The sequence below is a fragment of the Oncorhynchus kisutch genome, unplaced genomic scaffold (assembly GCF_002021735.2).
Source record: "Oncorhynchus kisutch isolate 150728-3 unplaced genomic scaffold, Okis_V2 Okis06b-Okis10b_hom, whole genome shotgun sequence".
NCBI classification, from domain to species: domain Eukaryota; kingdom Metazoa; phylum Chordata; class Actinopteri; order Salmoniformes; family Salmonidae; genus Oncorhynchus; species Oncorhynchus kisutch.
Window position 1 is genome coordinate 5,127,321 of NW_022261983.1, and position 18,084 is coordinate 5,145,404.

At 39.8% G+C, this 18,084-nt stretch overlaps 1 protein-coding gene across 4 annotated transcripts in view; it reads right to left on the reverse strand.

Moving 5' to 3' along the window:
- Nucleotides 1-14,908, reverse strand: part of LOC109876339 (nuclear GTPase SLIP-GC) — a 31,574-nt gene extending 16,666 nt beyond the window's left edge. Inside the window, exons 1-14 of one of the 4 annotated variants that reach the window (XM_031813893.1) lie at nt 14,769-14,908; nt 14,612-14,678; nt 13,834-13,871; nt 13,547-13,654; nt 13,263-13,368; nt 9,675-9,897; nt 7,620-7,841; nt 7,197-7,412; nt 4,491-4,669; nt 2,812-2,842; nt 2,581-2,682; nt 1,618-1,702; nt 1,150-1,283; nt 877-1,056 (exon numbers count right to left, since the gene is read on the reverse strand). In XM_031813893.1, the coding sequence (XP_031669753.1) occupies nt 877-1,056; nt 1,150-1,283; nt 1,618-1,702; nt 2,581-2,682; nt 2,812-2,842; nt 4,491-4,669; nt 7,197-7,412; nt 7,620-7,841; nt 9,675-9,897; nt 13,263-13,368; nt 13,547-13,654; nt 13,834-13,871; nt 14,612-14,664 (1,677 nt within the window). In that variant the 5' untranslated portion in view covers nt 14,665-14,678; nt 14,769-14,908. The remainder of the gene's footprint in view (nt 1-876; nt 1,057-1,149; nt 1,284-1,617; nt 1,703-2,580; nt 2,683-2,811; nt 2,843-4,490; nt 4,670-7,196; nt 7,413-7,619; nt 7,842-9,674; nt 9,898-13,262; nt 13,369-13,546; nt 13,655-13,833; nt 13,872-14,611; nt 14,679-14,768) is intronic. The other 3 variants (XM_031813895.1, XM_031813894.1, XM_031813896.1) reach the window with 3 other exon arrangements.
- Between the last annotated feature and the right edge of the window lie 3,176 nt (nt 14,909-18,084).

Sequence of the window (18,084 nt, forward strand, 5' to 3'; positions counted from 1 at the left end):
TGACAACAAAGTCAAGGTATTGGAGTTGCCATCACAAAGTCCTGACCTCAATTCTATAGAAAATCTGTGGGCAGAACTGAAAAAGCGTGTGCAAGCAAGTAGGCCTACAAACCTGACTCAGTTACACCAGCTCTGTCAGGAGGAATGGGCCAAAATTCACCCAACTTATTGTGGGAAGCTTGTGGAAGGCTACCCAAAACATTTGACCCAAGTTAAACAATTTAAAGGCAATGCTACCAAATGCTAATTGAGTGTATGTGAACTTCTGACCCACTGGGAATGTGATGAAAGAAATAAAAGCTGAAATAAATCATTCTCTCTACTATTATTCTGACATTTCACATTCTTAAAATAAAGTGGTGACCCTAACTGACCTAAGACAGGGAATTTTTACTTGGATTAAATGTCAGAAATGGTGAAAAACTGAGTTTAAATGTATTTGGCTAAGGTGTATGTAAACTTCCGACTTCAACTGTACATGGGGTACCAGTACCATGTCAATGTGCAGGGGTACGAGGTAATTGAGGTAGATATATACATATAGGTAGGGATAAAGTGACTAGGTAACAGGATAGATAATAAACAGTAACAGCAGTGCATGCTATGAGTCAAAAGAGACAGAAACGGTCAATGTAGATAGTTTGGGTAGGTATTGGCTATTTAACTATTTAGCATACTAACAGATTAACAGACCATTGATCTTGAGAAAGAGCTGCATTTAGAACAAGGTTGAATAAATTACGCTCAGAACAAGATTGAATAATCTCGGCTCAGAACAAGATTTAATAAACTGCGCTCAGATCAAGTTTGAAGAAGTAAAACTCCATTGAACCCTGCTAGAACCTTATGGCCCAGCGTAAGGTATCATTGACTTACTGGTGCTATCACTTCCTCCTTGGCTCTTGTCACACATGTCTTCTCTGACTCTAGCACTCCGGCTGAAAGGCTCTTGTCGAACTCCATGTGAATGTCTGACATGAACTGGTCAATGTTCTGGAGCTCATCTTCCAGCCTTTGTTCTAGAAGCTTGTGCAATGTTTCTTTTTCGGTCTCCATCTTAAACACAACAGAGAAAAACCAATCCGTAAATTCAGTGAGTTGATGCAAAGGTAAATTCATCACAAAAGGCTAATGTATTAAAGACAATACCGATTTGGTGATCTCATGGTTTACCACGTGGACCAGGGAGAGGATCCCATACGCTCCAATCACATAGTCTCTCATCACTTTTTCTGACCTTTGGTCGTTCAGGCTTTTCAGCAGAGCTCTCAGCTCAGGTATCTCTAAAGACAAGATGTCTTTATTAATCTTTATGTAAAATTATCTTTAGGTAAACAATAATTGTATGAGCAGAGACAGTTGTTGTTAGATTCACATTCAGGGTGAGAATATGACTTTAGAATAATGGATATTATATAATAACAGCTCCAACTCCAATGTATTAGGTGCGAAGAGGTATTTGCAAAGGGTAGGGCACTTGTATTACGTTTGGTTATGTTTAACCTCTGCCATACCCTAACACTTACCCTAATACACATTCATTATACAGTACCTAACAATCTGTTTGCACTTATTCCTTTTGTAGGTTTTGTTGCACAAAAACGCAAGTGATCATACCTGTCTCTTCTTGTCTCAGAACGTAGTGATTATCCTTCTGGAATTCTTGAGAACTAACAGTAAACACCTGTATTTCATCTATAATCTGAATATATTTCATAGATGAAGTGACAAAAGAAAAACAATACATCAATATAATTCATCAATCATTGCTGAAGTAGCTGAACTGGTTGTTTTGGAGTTACTTGAGGGACTTTTCCAAGCTTTTTGAAGAATACAAAATCGCATTTCCCTATTCAATGAACTTCCGGTCTAAGAACTCTAATGCCATTTTAATGGATGTTATATTATTCTAATTCAAGGGAACACCTTTGTCTTTACAGATAACGTCATTCTAACACGACCATGTTGCCATGAACTATCAGTTCATTAGCATTTTTCGCATTTCATGTCCAAATCATCTTAAAGTAACTTTATAGAGCTACACAAGCTATTTGAGACGCGTTGGGATGCTTTGAGACGCGTTGGGATGCTTTGAGACGCGTTGGGATGCTTTGAGACGCGTTGGGATGCTTTGAGACGCGTTGGGATGCTTTGAGACGCGTTGGGATGCTTTGAGACGCGTTGGGATGCTTTGAGACGCGTTGGGATGCTTTGAGACGCGTTGGGATGCTTTGAGACGCGTTGGGATGCTTTGAGACGCGTTGGGATGCTTTGAGACGCGTTGGGATGCTTTGAGACGCGTTGGGATGCTTTGAGACGCGTTGGGATGCTTTGAGACGCGTTGGGATGCTTTGAGACGCGTTGGGATGCTTTGGACATAAAACGCAAAACAATGCATTGTTTTTTTGACACAAAGCTAAAACATTTGGATTGCTGTCTAACCTCATCCATACACTAAAAGGCAAGGAAACTATCCATTTAAGTTAAAACTGGACCTTTTTCTGGTTTCAATCAATCTATATATCTGAACCAAAGTTCCTTTATAGTTTCTTATTTGGTTAAGAAAATAAAACATCTTACTTCATACGGGTTGCTGTAATTCTCTTGAATTTCCATCTTGGCTTGTTGATTTCGGTGCAATATGCATGCACGTTTCTGCTCCTCTGAATAGTTAGAAGAGTCCTAATTGCATGTGAAATAAGAGGAGACCATGGGAGATATCCATACAGTGACATATTCAATTCTCTATAAACCAAATATTTGTTTATAGTTCTGTAAACAATCTATTTGTTATATTTTGTGTAGCTGTACCTCTATGTGAAGGTCTTCATCGTCCAATTCACTGAAATTAGATTTTTTTCTTAATTAGTGATGTATAAGCAGTGAAAATATGTCTATATCTTTGTATTTACAGTGCCCTCAGAAAGTATTCCGACCCCTTGACCTTTTCCACATTTTGTTAATTTACAGCCTTTAATAAATACAAATCAAAAGCTATTTACACACAATACCCCATAATGACAAAGCGAAAACAGGTTTAGACATTTTTGCAAATGTTTTAAAATACCTGTATAAAATAGAATACCTTATTTACATAAATATTCCAACCCTTAGCTATGAGACTCAAAATTCGGCTCAGCTGCATCCTGTTTCCATTGATCAACATTAAGATGTTTCAACAACTTGATTGGAGTCCACCTTTGGTAAATACATTAAATTGATTGGACATGATTTGGAAAGGCACTCACCTGTATATATTAGGTCCCACATTTGACAGTGCATGTCAGAGCAAAATCCAAGCCATGAAGTCGAAGGAAATGTCAGTAGAGCTCCGAAACAGGATTGTGCCGAGGCACAGATCTGGCGAAGTGTACGAAAAAATGTATGCAGCATTGAAGGCCCCCAAGAACATAGTGGCCTCCATTCTTAAATGGAAGAAGATTTGAACCACCAAGACTCTTCCTAGAGCGGGACACCCGGCCAAACTGAGCAAGGGAGGTGACCAAGAACCCGATGGTCACTCTGACAGAGCTCCTCTGTGGAGATGGAAGAAACTTCCAGAAGGACAACCATCTCTGCAGCACTCCACCAATCAGGCCTTTATGGTAGGGTGGCCAGACGGAAGCCACTCCTTAGTAAAAGGCACATGACATCCCACTTGGAGTTTGCCAAAAGGCACCTAAAGACTCTCCGACCATGAGAAACAAGATTCTCTGGTCTGATGAAACAAAGATTTAACTCTTTGGCCTGAATGTCAAGCGTCACGTCTGCTGGAAACCTGGCACAATCCCTACGGTGAAGCATGGTGGTGGAAGCATCAGGACGAGGCAAAGATGAACGGAGCAAAGTACAGAGAGATCCTTAATGAAAACCTGATCCAGAGCGCTCCGGACCTCAGACTAGGGCGAAGGTTCAACTTCTGACAGTAAAATGACCCTAAGCACACAGCCAATACAATGCAGGAGAGGCTTCAGGACAAGTCTCTGAATGTCCTTGAGAGGCCAGCCAGAGCCCGGACTTGAACCCAATCGAACATCTCTGGAGAGACCTGAAAATAGCTGTGCAGCAATGCTTCCCATCCAACCTGACAGAGATTGAGAGGATTTTCAGAGAAGAATTGGGGAAATTCCCTAAATACAGGTGTGCCAAGCCTGTAGCGTCAAACTCAAGAAGACTTGAGGCTGTAATCACTGTCAAAGGTGCTTCAACAAAGTACTGAGTAAAGGGTCTGAAAACATATATAAATGTGATATTTCAGTTCTATACATTTTTTTAATTAGCATTATGAGATATTGAGTGTAGATTGATGAGGATATATTTTTTTATTAGACATTTTTGAATATGTCTGTAACCTAACACAATGTGGAAAAAGTCAAGGGGTCTGAATCATTTCCCAAAGGCATTGTAATTGTATACCTTTTTTTCTTCTTCAATAAACGCAATATTAAACTGTTAAAGCAGTAGCAAAATATAGGATGAAAATGTCTCACAGCATATAATTGTCTGGGTTGATGATGTCTGTCTTAGTACAGATGAAGGTGATGTTCTGACACTGTCCACCAGGACCCATATTACTGATGCTGTTGTCCAGTATATTCCATGCATCACTGTCAGCCGCGGCCCGGTCAATGTCAGCCACGACCCACACAGAGGAGCACTTAGTAATGTACTATAAAAAAAAACATTTTGTTTAGAATGTTAAAACAATTGTAACAGTTGAAATGAAATAAAACATTGGATATAGTCATCATTCAAGCTGAACTGTTTTAGGTGTACATGATGAGTTGAATGCCAGTGGTTCTAATGCTGGAATTCAATCTAACCCGCTGTAGTAATGTTTACAGTGACGTTATTAAAAAATAATAATTCCTGCACACATACACACTACACTTCTTAGAAGTAGGTTTTTATAGCTCTTATGAAAACGTTGTTAATAAACAGTACACACGTTTTGCGTACTGTGGAAGGACCACCAGAGGGCAGGCTGGGCTCACGGATAGTAGCCCAACAAGGCATGGGAGACAAGGTAACCAGAGGCAATTAAGCACAGCTGACGGTACTAATGACATATTCTCCTTCCCCTATAAGAGAGAGAATGGAACCAGTAGAGAGGGGAGGGGAAAACTATATCTGGAAGATGGCCACCGAGAGAGAGGAGCTGTCCAGGAAGAACCACTAAAACGGTGACAACCCTGTGCCTTTTGTTGTAGTTTAAAGATAATCCTATTGTGTTCCTGTTTCATCTGGAGAAGATGTATGTTTTTCCTTGGAAGATTTTCATTGATTATGTTGGAGTGTTTGTGTTGACCAAATGCCCTCAATAGAGAACTGTGTTCAATCAAGAAAACCTACTCCTGACTCGTTTATTCCACCTTTCCGCTTTAGAGTGACGCCCAATTACTTGGTCCGCTCTCAGTACGTTAAATGCATAATTTAGCTTGAATGCAAGAAGTGCTAGAATGTATTCTTAAAATAAATAGTTTATTTTTTAGATTTTTAGAGTTCTGCATAAGCAGAAAAGAATCCCATACCTACTGTAAAATGTTGTTGGACCTCTGATGTTATCCTCTATGGCAGTGGTTCCCAAACCTTTTATAGTCCCGTGCCCCTCAAACATTCAACATCCAGCTGCATCCCCCCCTCAAGCACCAGAGTCAGCATACCCTCAAATGTTTGTTTTTTCCATGATTGTAATCCTGCCCCCCCCCCCCCCCCCCCACACACACACACTATAAGATACACTCATTCTTATGTTTTAATAAATGTGAATTGTGACAACTCACACTCATTCATATGTTTAATAAATGTGTCTTATAGTGTGTGTGGCAGGGTTACAAAGTCTCCGTCTTAAATCATTTTCCAAACACCGTTTTTGCCTGTATTTAGTTTAGTTTTCATGCTAGTGAGGACCGAGAATCCACTCTCACATAGATACGTGGTTGCAAAGGGCATCAGTATCTTAACGGCGAGATGCAAATTAATTACTTAAAAATCATACAATGTGATTTTCTGGATTTTTTGGATTCCGTCTCTCACAGTTGAAGTGTACCTATGATAAATAATGACAGACCTCTACATGCTTTGTATGTTGGAAAACCTGCAAAATCGGCAGTGTATCAAAAACTTGTTCTCCCCACTGTATGTCTATGTCTATATGGAAATCGACTTGTTACTTACAACCTCATGCTAATCCCATTAGCGCATGTTAGATCAACCGTCCCATGTGGGGTCACCAATCCCATAGAGCAGGTATTCCCAAACTGCGGTAATCCAAATAAAATGTGATTCACTTTTAAGGTGCTATTTTGCTTCAACTGTTCCTGAGGCCCTTGTTAAGGTCAACGGCATCATAAACTTTAGCCAGTATCAGGACATTTTATCCAAAAACCTGGTTGCCTCTGCCAGGAGGCTAAAACTTAGATGCAAGTGGATCCCAGCAAGACAATAACCCAAAGCAGAAATCAAAATCCACAAAGAAATGGTTCATTGACGACAAAATAAAAAAATTGAAATGGCCATCTCAGTCTCCGGACTTTAACCTCATTGAAAACCTATGGTTTGAAATGAAGAGGGCGGTCCATAAGCGCAGGTGAAGGATATCAAGGATCTGAACATATTTTGTATGGAGGAATGGTCTAAGACTCATCCCAATGTGTTCTCCAATCTCATAATTTTTGGGGGAAAAAAACTCAATTATCCTCGCATGGTAAGGTATTGAAAACAGAGGCGCCAATAATTTATTTCCCTGACCTTTTTCTGCACATGAGCAGAAGCTTTGGGATCTGTAATCCGGAGAAAAAAAGGTCTGAGAAAAGTCCGATCCATAGCCAACTGTAAACATCTCTTTCTCTGGGCAATTGTATTGAATAGTATAAAATAACAGAATTTTTAACTTTTTGGAGCATACAATGTAGCTCAGTATTTGTATTTATTTTAAACAATGTTTTTTACTCATCTTTATCAAGGCTGCCAATAATTTGAGTTTGGACCTCTATATAAACTGATGCAAGTTTACTATTTGAAAGCGATATAATCATAAAATACAAGTACATTTCTTTGCATTTCTTGACTTCATTTTGTTAAGGGAGGCCTAACCAAAAACACTCTGATTAAATCACAAATACCACATATGACATTGCACCTGAATTGAGACACTGTAAATGCATTCAGAAATTATCACAAAAGTAAATGATTACCGATTCCCACATCTCATCTCTGGCCTTGTTGCAGTCTCCAGTTCCTGGAAGATCCACCAGCACAATGTGTTCCAGAAGATCCTTGGAGTTTGGCATCTTGATGGTCACATACTTCACAAGTGGCCAGTAGTGTATCTGAGATGAGTTAGATTGATTCCCATGTATCTTTCTTTTGCTTCGTATGTAGCAGGCGATCTCTGTAGAGAACTTAGTGGCCTGTCAAAGAATGTAATATTATTCTCAAGTCACACTCTGCCACTTTACAACTTTCTGGTATATTTAAACATTGATGGCTATTATGCATTTCATGTTGTATGTCATGCTGTATTGAAGTTCAGGAGTTAAAATGGGAATAATTTGGACTCAAATTGGATCTCAGACAGCAAAAAAATACCCTTATAAAAGAGGCTTAAAATGACTTACTGTGTCAAATGACAGGATTTTCCTAGTTGATGAGAGAAACTCTGGGATGTCGCTGAATGTCTCTGACTCCAGTGACTTCAGTTCATCAAAGCTTTTCCCGACTGCATCTTCTCCGTACAATGCCTTGATTTTACTGTTTGCCATATTCACCATCCTTTTATCTTTCTCCTCACCATCCATTTCTTTGATATTCAAAAGTGATTTCAGCTCCTTCTCCCATTCCTAAAAAAAGTCTAACATTATTATTTACTGAATATATTATATATTTATATGATGGATCAAATGTTGAATTACCAAAATATTATAATTCATAAATTATAACTACTTTGTTGAGGTAAATGTACTTGATACAACTGTGATGTGTTGTTGTCTCACCTACAGTGGGGCATAAAAGTATTTAGTCAGCCACCAATTGTGCAAGTTCTCCCCCTTAAAAAGATGAGAGAGGCCTGTAATTTTCATCATAGGTACACTTCAACTATGACAGACAAAATGAGAGAAAAAAAATCCAGAAAATCACATTGTAGGATTTTTTATGAATTTATTGCAAATGATGGTGGAAAATAAGCATTTGGTCACCTACAAACAAGCAAGATTTCTGTCTCTCACAGACCTTTAAGAGGCTCCTCTGTCCTCCACTCGTTACCTGTATTAATGGCACCTGTTTGAACTTGTTATCAGTGTAAAAGACACCTGTCCACAACCTCAAACAGTCACACTCCAAACTTCACTATGGCCAAGACCAAAGAGCTGTCAAAGGACACCAGACCTGCACCAGGCAGGGAAGACTGAATCTGCAATAGGTAAGCAGCTTGGTTTGAAGAAATCAACTGTGGGAGCAATTATTAGGAAGTGGAAGACATACAAGACCACTGATAATCTCCCTTGATCTGGGGCTCCACGCAAGATCTCACCCCGTGGGGTCAAAATGATCACAAGAACGGTGAGCAAAAATCCCAGAACCACACGGGGGGACCTAGTGAATGACCTGCAGAGAGCTGGGACCAAAGTAACAAAGCCTACCATCAGTAACACACTACGCCGCCAGGGACTCAAATCCTGCAGTGCCAGACGTGTCCCCCTGCTTAAGTCAGTACATGTCCAGGCCTGTCTGAAGTTTGCTAGAGAGCATTTGGATGATCCAGTAGAAGATTGGGGGAATGTCATATGGTCAGATGAAACCAAAATATAACTTTTTGGGAAAAACTCAACTCGTCGTGTTTGGAGGACAAAGAATGCTGAGTAGCATCCAAAGAACACCATACCTACTGTGAAGCATGGGGGTGGAAACATCATGCCTTGGGGCTGTCGTCCTGCAAAGGGACCAGGACGATTGATCCGTGTAAAGGGAAGAATGAATAGGGGCCATGTATCGTGCGATTTTGAGTGAAAACCTCCTTCCATCAGGCATTGAAGATGAAACGTGGCTGGGTCTTTCAGCAGGACAATGATCCCAAACACACCGCCCGGGCAACGAAGGAGTGGCTTCGTAAGAAGCATTTCAAGGTCCTGGAGTGGCCTAGCCAGTCTCCAGATCTCAACCCCATAGAAAATCTTTGGAGGAAATTGAAAGTCTGTGTTGCCCAGCAACAGCCCCAAAACATCACTGCTCTAGAGGAGATCTGCATGGAGGAATGGGCCAAAATGACCAAATACTTATTTTCCAAATAAATTCATAAAAAATCCTACAATGTGATTTTCTGGATTTTTTCTCTCTCATTTTGTCTGTCATAGTTGAAGTGTACCTATGATGAAAATTACAGGCCTCTCTCATCTTTTTAAGTGGGAGAACTTGAACAATTGGTGGCTGACAAAAAATGTTTTTGCCCCACTGTAGCTATTTTAAGATAAATGCATTAATTGCAAGTTTCTCTGTATAATATTGTTTGGGAAACCCTGTGCTAAAATACAAAAAAAGTAAATGTGATTATATTTGCATGGTGTCAGGCCAAAACGTGGTGCCTAGAGGACTTACAGATTGCACCCTTAAAATGAAAAAAAATCTATATTCTAATGAAATTCACACTTGGGGTTTATCAACATTGCTAAAATCACCTCTTTAGAAATGAAGTCAATCTCTGCTACGTAGTTGGAGTCAGTCATATTGGCCTCCACCTGGATGATGACTGATGTGCATGCGCCAACAGTCCCTGAGGGCAGCAAGGTCTTCACCCCCAAAATGGCATTCATCAGTGAGCTCTTACCAGCTCCTGACCTCCCAAATACACCAACAACAACTTTGTCGTCAATGATAGCCTCCAAAGCTGAGATTTTGTTCCTGTAAAGAGTGAAGCACAGAAACGCAATGTCACACTAAAAATGCAATGAATTGACTTGAGGTCTGTCTATACATAAACAGTAGAAAGCAGAGGGGTGTACTACGAACTGAGATAGAGGAGTTAGCAAGCTAACTTTTGTCAACTCTGAATTCAAATTGGGATAACCGTTGATACTGTGGCTCACCTTTTAGCCAGGTACATTTCTATGACAATGAATCCTAAAGTTCTTACTCTACCTGCTTCAGGGCAGGCTAATTCCAATTTACGCAAAATAAAGTTTCTGAGAATAGAGTTACATTTTTCAGCGGAACAATTGCACAACATGTGACGGGATTCAGGAAGGTGGGCGTTTGATGCTAGTTCCCACTTCACAGGAGGGACGCTTCAAAATACATTTTTAAAATACATGCAAGTGATCTGTAAATTTGATTAAAGGTGTTAAATTACGAGCCTAGATTACCAAAAGAAACAACTAAGCTTCAGCTGAAGTCAGAAGTTTTCATACACTTAGGTTGGAGTCATTGGGGCGGCAAGTAGCCTAGTGGTTAGAGCTTTGGATCTTAACCGAAAGGCTGCAAGATCAACTCCCCGAGTTGACAAGGTAAAAAGCTGTCGTTCTGCCCCTGAACAAGGCATTTAACCCACTGTTTCTAGGTCATCATTGAAAACAAGAATTGGTTCTTAACTGACTAGTTAAGTGATGGACTTTTTTTTAAACTGGTTTTTCAACCACTCCACAAATGTCTTGTTAAAAAACTATAGTTTTGGCAAGTCGGGTTAGGACATCTACTTTGTGCATGACACAAGTTGGGTTAGGACATCTACTTTGTGCATGACACAAGTCGGGTTAGGACATCTACTTTGTGCATGACACAAGTCGGGTTAGGACATCTACTTTGTGCATGACACAAGTCGGGTTAGGACATCTACTTTGTGCATGACACAAGTCGGGTTAGGACATCTACTCTGTGCATGACACAAGTCGGGTTAGGACATCTACTCTGTGCATGACACAAGGAATTTTTTCAACAATTGTTTACAGATTTCACTTTCTCTCAATTCCAGTGGGTCAGAAGTTTACATACACTAAGTTGACTATGCCTTTAAACAGCTTAGAAAATTCCAGAAAATTATGTCATGACTTTAGAAGCTTCTGATAGGCTAATTGACATCATTTGAGTCAATTGGAGGTGTACCTGTGGATGTATTTCAAGGCCTACCTTCAAACTCAGTGCCTCTATGCTTGACATCATGGGAAAATCAAAAGCCCCATACATGACCCCATTCATTCTTTCCTTTACACGGATCAGTCGTCCTGGTCCCTTTTCAGAAAAACATTCCCAAAGCATGATGTTTCCACCCCCATGCTTCACAGTAGGTATGGTGTTCTTTGGATGCAACTCAGCATTCTTTGTCCTCCAAACACGACGAGTTGAGTTTTTACCAAAAAGTTATATTTTGGTTTCATCTGACCATATGACATTCTCCCAATCTTCTGGATCATCCAAATGCTCTCTAGCAAACTTCAGACGGGCCTGGACATGTACTGGCTTAAGCAGGGGGACACATCTGGCACTGCAGGATTTGAGTCCCTGGCGGTGTAGTGTGTTACTGATGGTAGGCTTTGTTACTTTGGTCCCAGCTCTCTGCAGGTCATTCACTAGGTCCCACAGTTGATTTATTCAAACCAAGCTGCTTACCTATTGCAGATTCAGTCTTCCCAGCCTGGTGCAGGTCTACAATTTTGTTTTCTTTGACAGCTCTTTGGTCTTGGCCATAATGGAGTTTGGAGTGTGACTGTTTGAGGTTGTGGACAGGTGTCTTTTATACTGATAACAAGATCAAACAGTTACCATTAATACAGGTAACGATTGGAGGACAGAGGAGCCTCTTAAAGAAGGTCTGTGAGAGCCAGAAATCTTGCTTGTTTGCAGGTGACCAAATACTTATTTTCCACCATAATTTGCAAATAAAATCATTAAAAATCCTACAATGTGATTTTCAGGATTTGTTTTCTAATTTTGACTGTCATAGTTGAAGTGTACCTATGGTGAAAATTACTCTCATCTTTTTAAGTGGGAGAACTTGCACAATTGGTGGCTGACTAAATACTTTTTTGCCCCACTGTAACTTATTGTGGAAAGCTGGTGGAAGACTACCTGAAACATTTGACCCAAGTTAAACAATTTAAAAGCAATGCTACCAAATGCTAATTGTGAACTTCTGACCCACTGGGAATGTGATGAAAGAAATAAAAGCTGAAATAAATCATTCTCTCTACTACTATTCTGACATTTCACATTCTTAAAATAAAGTGGTGATCCTAACTGACCTAAGACAGGGAATTTTTACTTGGATTAAATGTCAGGAATTGTGAATAAATGTACTTGGCTAAGGTGTATGTAAACTTCTGACTTCAACTGTAAAAAGGGAGAAAGACAGGATTCTTCCTGGGTTGCCATGATTTGCTGAGATACTGGTGCACCTACACATGCCAAGAGTTGAGTTCTATATGGTCTGACATGTCACAGGCTTCTGTCTTTAACAGATTCCCAGGTCAGTGAATAGATCAGATTTGCTTACCATATTTTTTAAAAGCTATAGCTATTGACAACGGCAAAAGTGTTGCTTTAGCTCTCAACAACATTGCTGCCCTAAATTTAACTGGTACTATCGACAAAGTTCAGTTGGAGAAAGTTGTGAGCCACTACTTTCTGGAGAACAATGCCAGACTGACTCTCTTTGACTCTGAAAATACTGTAAATGAGATGATGAGGAAATGCCTGACTTGGGCTAACATTAGACCTAGTTCGTTAGCTTTACCTGCAGATTCACACTGCATCATTTCATGCATGGTGGCTTGCTTAGTGTATGACAATCAGTTTGCATTGCTATGCGCAGGGATTCAAACTCGTCACTTTGGGAGATATTCACCTTTGTGATCTCAATGGGAATACTTTGCCTACCCGGTACGGAGGGCAGCTGAATCAGGTGCAGCTACTTCTAACAGTGCAAGACGAATTTAAAGAAAAAGGAAAGCAAGGCTTTAAAGTTGGCTTTTCTACAGACTAGGAATGCCTTGAAGATCGCAATCGACCGGTTGGTGACCACTGCTGTAAACCATAGGTTGGGATTATGTTTCGGGAACTTGTTTAGTTAGCTAGCGAAACAAAGGTGACAAAAGAGAGCCATTCACAAAGAGACCTGTTCACATGTGAATTCTTAAAGAGATGGGTGTGGCTAAGGCTAAAGACAATGTGAACAATGCTGAATGGCTTTCCAAGAGGTGTTCAGTGTTCCTGAGTAGTCCAGTGTCAGTCCTGACTTGATGTACCAACTTTTTGAAGAATATAAGTACACTTACCTTAAATAACCAATGAAATCCATGTTTGCATATGGAGGTGACACCTTGTCTAGTCTCCTGAGGACTTTCCCAAGGCCCTCTTTGGCCACTTTGATGACATCCATCTCTACACACACACACACACACACACACACACACACACACACACACACACACACACACAGAGATGAGGTGGACAAACAATGAGTTTATAATGTAATAATTGTATTACGCTGTGGTATAATTTTTTACATCGGGTTTACTGTTTATTTCTTAAAGTAGCTATTATAACGAATATATCTTACTGAGGGTAGGTGTTGCTGCAGTTCCCTTTGCTATGGCACAAAGGCGTTTATTACCTTCCCTGCCCTGATCATTTGAAGTAGAGGGGTCATCAGACCCTCTTTTGTGGCCTGAGAGAATCACAATCACTCAATGTTCAATCAGATCCATTATCTGTCCAAGAAGTCAGTATTTCCTTCATGGTAGGCTGTACCCCATTTATCTCAATATAATGTATTGGACAACAAGAAGTTATTATAGACATATTAATCCTCAACTGAAGTAATGTGCGTCTTAGAATGTCATGTACCTTGGGAAGGCATGATTTGACACCGTCCGGGGCTTAGACTGAAAAAGAAAAAGAAATTCACTGATTATGGTGATGAAAACTGAGAATACGTTTTCTGTGGGATTAGAATTTATTATCACAGGAAAGAGTCATTATCTGATTTCAGTGGAGGGTCCTTAGAGGAGGACCATCCTACTCAGTGAATTTATTTTAATTGAAGAATTTACGAACGCCCTACACTTGGTTGTTATGACAGGTGTTGGTAAACATCTAATATAAAATTGAAATAAATTGTTGCCAGTAACACAGTTGCAGTCACAAACCCTTTTCATAACATGAAAACACCCTAGCAGCTCTACAAGGGCGAGTAAAATGTTCAGAGTGCAGTGTTCTCCTATTTGTGTCTATAAGCAACTAGCAAGTTAGCCAACTTTAGACAGTTAGCTTGTGTGCTTGACTGCTGTTGTGAGGTCAGAACGCTCGGATCAACTCAGAGAGCATAACGCTCTGAATTTACAAACAGACAATCAGACAATGCTCTAAATTTACAAACACCCAGAGCACACTCCGAGCGCAATCTAACAATATAGAGTGAATTTACGAATGCAACCAAAGTTGCAAATCTCTTACATTACTCCCTTTTGCTTATCTAATTTGCAGGAATTGTAGCATTTAATTATCACCTTATAAGATATGAAACAAAATCTGAATCAATTTAGCCCAAGCGTAACCCTAATCAAACATAATTCAATTAATGCTGCCATTTACATATAAAACAAAAATATATTTTTATACTCACACAACATGAAGTTGCAAATCTCTTAAAAATGACTGATTTGTTTCCTTACTCATATAGCAGTCCTAACCTATTACATGAGGAAATTGAAGTTATTACATGTCTTTCCTTTAAATGAGTCCACACTGAAACGTTTAAACAAAAATATGCTGATACTTACCACATAAAGGCAATGTTCAGCAAATATATATTCTGTGCTACTGACACGGCTCTCTACAGCAAGCAAACACACTGAACAGCAGATGTATGTGGCGTTGCATAAAGGAGTACTGCAGTGTAGGTGTGGCTGTTCTTTGTCATGTTCTGACAGGTTCAAGTTTATTGGCGTGGGTTTTGCCCTGGAGGCATACAGTGGCAAGAAAAAGTATGTGAACCCTTTGGAATTACCTGGATTTCTGCATAAATTGGTCATACATTTTGATCTGACCTTCATCTAGGTCACAACAATAGACGAACAGAGTGTGCTTAAACTAATAACACACAAATTATTGTATTTTTCTCTATAGAATACATCATTTAAACAATCAGTGTAGGTTGGAAAAAGTATGTGAACCCCTAGGCTAATGACTTCTCCAAAGGATAATTAGAGTCAGGAGTCCGATAATCTGGAGTCCAATCAATGAGATGTGATTGGAAATGTTGGTTAGAATTGCCCTGCCCTATACAAAACACTCACAAAATGTGAGTTTGCTAATCACAAAATCATTGCCTGATGTGAACCATGCCTCGAACAAAAGAGATATCAGAAGACCTAAGATTAAGAATTGTTGAATTGCAGAAAGCTGGAAAGGGTTACAAAAGTATCTCTAAAAGACTTGATGTTCCTCAGGCCACGGTATGACAAATTGTCTATAAATGGAGAAAGTTCAGCACTGTTGCTTCTCTCCCTAGGACTGGCCATCCTGCAAAGATGACTGCAAGAGCGCAGCGCAGAATGCTCAGTCTTTTTTTAACTAGCCAAGTCACTTAAGAACAAATTATTATTTACAATGACAGCCTAGGAACAGTGGGTTAACTGCCTTGTTCAGGGGCAGAATGACAGATGTTTACCTTGTCAGCTCAGGGATTCGATCTAGCAACCTTTCAGTTACTGGCCCAACACTAACCACTAGGCTCCTGCTGTCCCCGTCAATGAGGTTAAGAAGAATACTTGAGTGTCAGCTTAAGATTTACAGAAATCTCTGGAACATGCTAACATCTGTCATGACGTGGCCCTCTTTGTGTATAGCGAGTACCATCCCCCTTTTTCTCACCACCTCTCTCTTCCCTCTACACCCAGGTTCTGTTATCTCAGGTCGTAAATTCCTGGAGGAGACTCTCCTCATGGCCAGGCAGTATAGAGAGAGGGAGTTTCACAGTAGAACAAAGGAACTTCTTCTACATCACAGAACTTGAGAACTGAACAATATCCATGTTTTGGAGAATGTGTAAACGGTCGATGGAGAAGCCAGCTACCACACGGTCCAATTAGTTTTTGACCTAAGGAAAGACAATACGGCCACATTACCAACAGAATAAGAGCAAATCTTCGATACTAATTGCTTGTCTGCAGCTAGGAATTATGTCGACCTGAGATGCGAGGACCAACAACCGCCGAAACATCTATTCTATAAGAATATTTCAGAATGGAACTCTGAAGTATCGATTCTAACCACAAAAGACAGATTGGAAGCAGATGGAGAGACGAGCGGATGAACTTTCCAACAGAAAGATGGATGATTCCAACAGAGATCTCTGACGACACACTGAGCGTAAATATATATTGATTGCAATGATTCCCGAATGAGTGAGCGTTCATGTGCAAAGGATTAGAATTTCAATTAATAATGATCATCTGTGTAGTGACTCTTGTAATTCCCGCCCTTCTCAGTCCACACCCACTTCCCTTTGTCCACCAAGCCGCCATATCGGCTTATTCCACTAGGGAACCTCCCCTATAATTTCTTTGTAACCATATCTACTGTTTGTTTGTTTATGCATTTCTGTGATTATTTAGTTAGTTAGTAAATAAATGATTAAGACAATTGATGTATGGATGATTCATAGTAAAGAAGGGTTTGTGCAGATAACCAACCATTTACGATGTTCGGAATGAGACTAACGTGAGATAAATAATAATTCATTAATTAGAAGACTAATTCATCAGATATTAAAATATCTGAAGAGTTATATTAAGAAAATTATTACTTTGTAATCTGAAGATTTCCCTTGGTGCCCTGACTTCCTAGTTAATTACATTTATCTGATTAGTAATTAATTAATAATTACAGATAATTGATTTGATAAAATAGCAGTCTTCAATTTAATGATGCCAAAGACACGACACATTTCTGTTGAGAAGTCTGTGATATGGGAAACACTAAATATGTATGGTGCTCATGGGAGGACACCACAGAAGAAACCACTGCTGTCCAGAAAAACATTGCTGCATGTCTGAAGTTCACAAAAGAGCACGTGGATATTCCACAGTGCTACTGGCAAAATATTCTGTGGACAGATTAAACTAAAGTTGAGTTGTTTGGAAGGAACACACAACACCATGTGTGGAGAAAAAAGGCACAGCACACCAACATCAAAACCTCATCCCAACTGTAAAGTATGGTGGAGGGAGAATCATGGTTTGCGTCTGCTATGCTGCCTCAGGGCCTGGACAGCTTGCTATTGTTGACTGAAAAATGAATTCAAAAGTTTATCAAGACATTTTGCAGGAGAATGTAAGGCTATCTGTCCGCCAATTGAAGCTCAACAGAAGTTGGGTGACGCAACAGGAAAACAACCCAAAACACAGAAGTAAATCAACAGCAGAATGGCTTCAACAGAAGAAAATAAGCCTTCTGGGGTGGCCCAGTCAGTCTTGACCTCAACCTGATTGAGATGCAGTGGCATGACCTCAAGAGAACAGTTCACACCAGATTTCCCAAGAATATTGCTAAATTGAAACAGTTTTGTAAAGAGGAATGGTCCAGAATTCCTCCTGACCATTGTGCAGGTCTGATCCGCAACCTCAGAAAACTTTTGGTTATTCTGTTATTAAATCCAAGGGTTCACATACTTTTCGCACCCTGCACTATGAATGTTTACACGGTGTGTTCAATAAAGACATGAAAATGTATAATTGTTTGTGTTATCAGTTTAATTAAGCAGAATGTGTTTGTCTATTGTTGTGACTTAGACAGAGGTCAGATCAAAATGTATGACCAATTTAAGCAGAAATCCAGGTAATTCCAAATGGTTCACATACCTTTTCTTGACACTGTATCTGAGCAGTTTCTGCTAGAAGGGCCAACTGCAAAGTCAAAATTGGCGATATTGTAAAAATTCATGAAAACAAACATGTGCTTTTTGGTCTTAATTTAAGGTTAGGGTTAGTCACTAGGGTTAGCAGTGTGGTTAAGGTTAGGTTTCAAATCAGATTGTATGACTTTGTGGCTGTGCCAGCTAGTGACCACTCTGCAGAGCTGCCTTCAGTACACAAG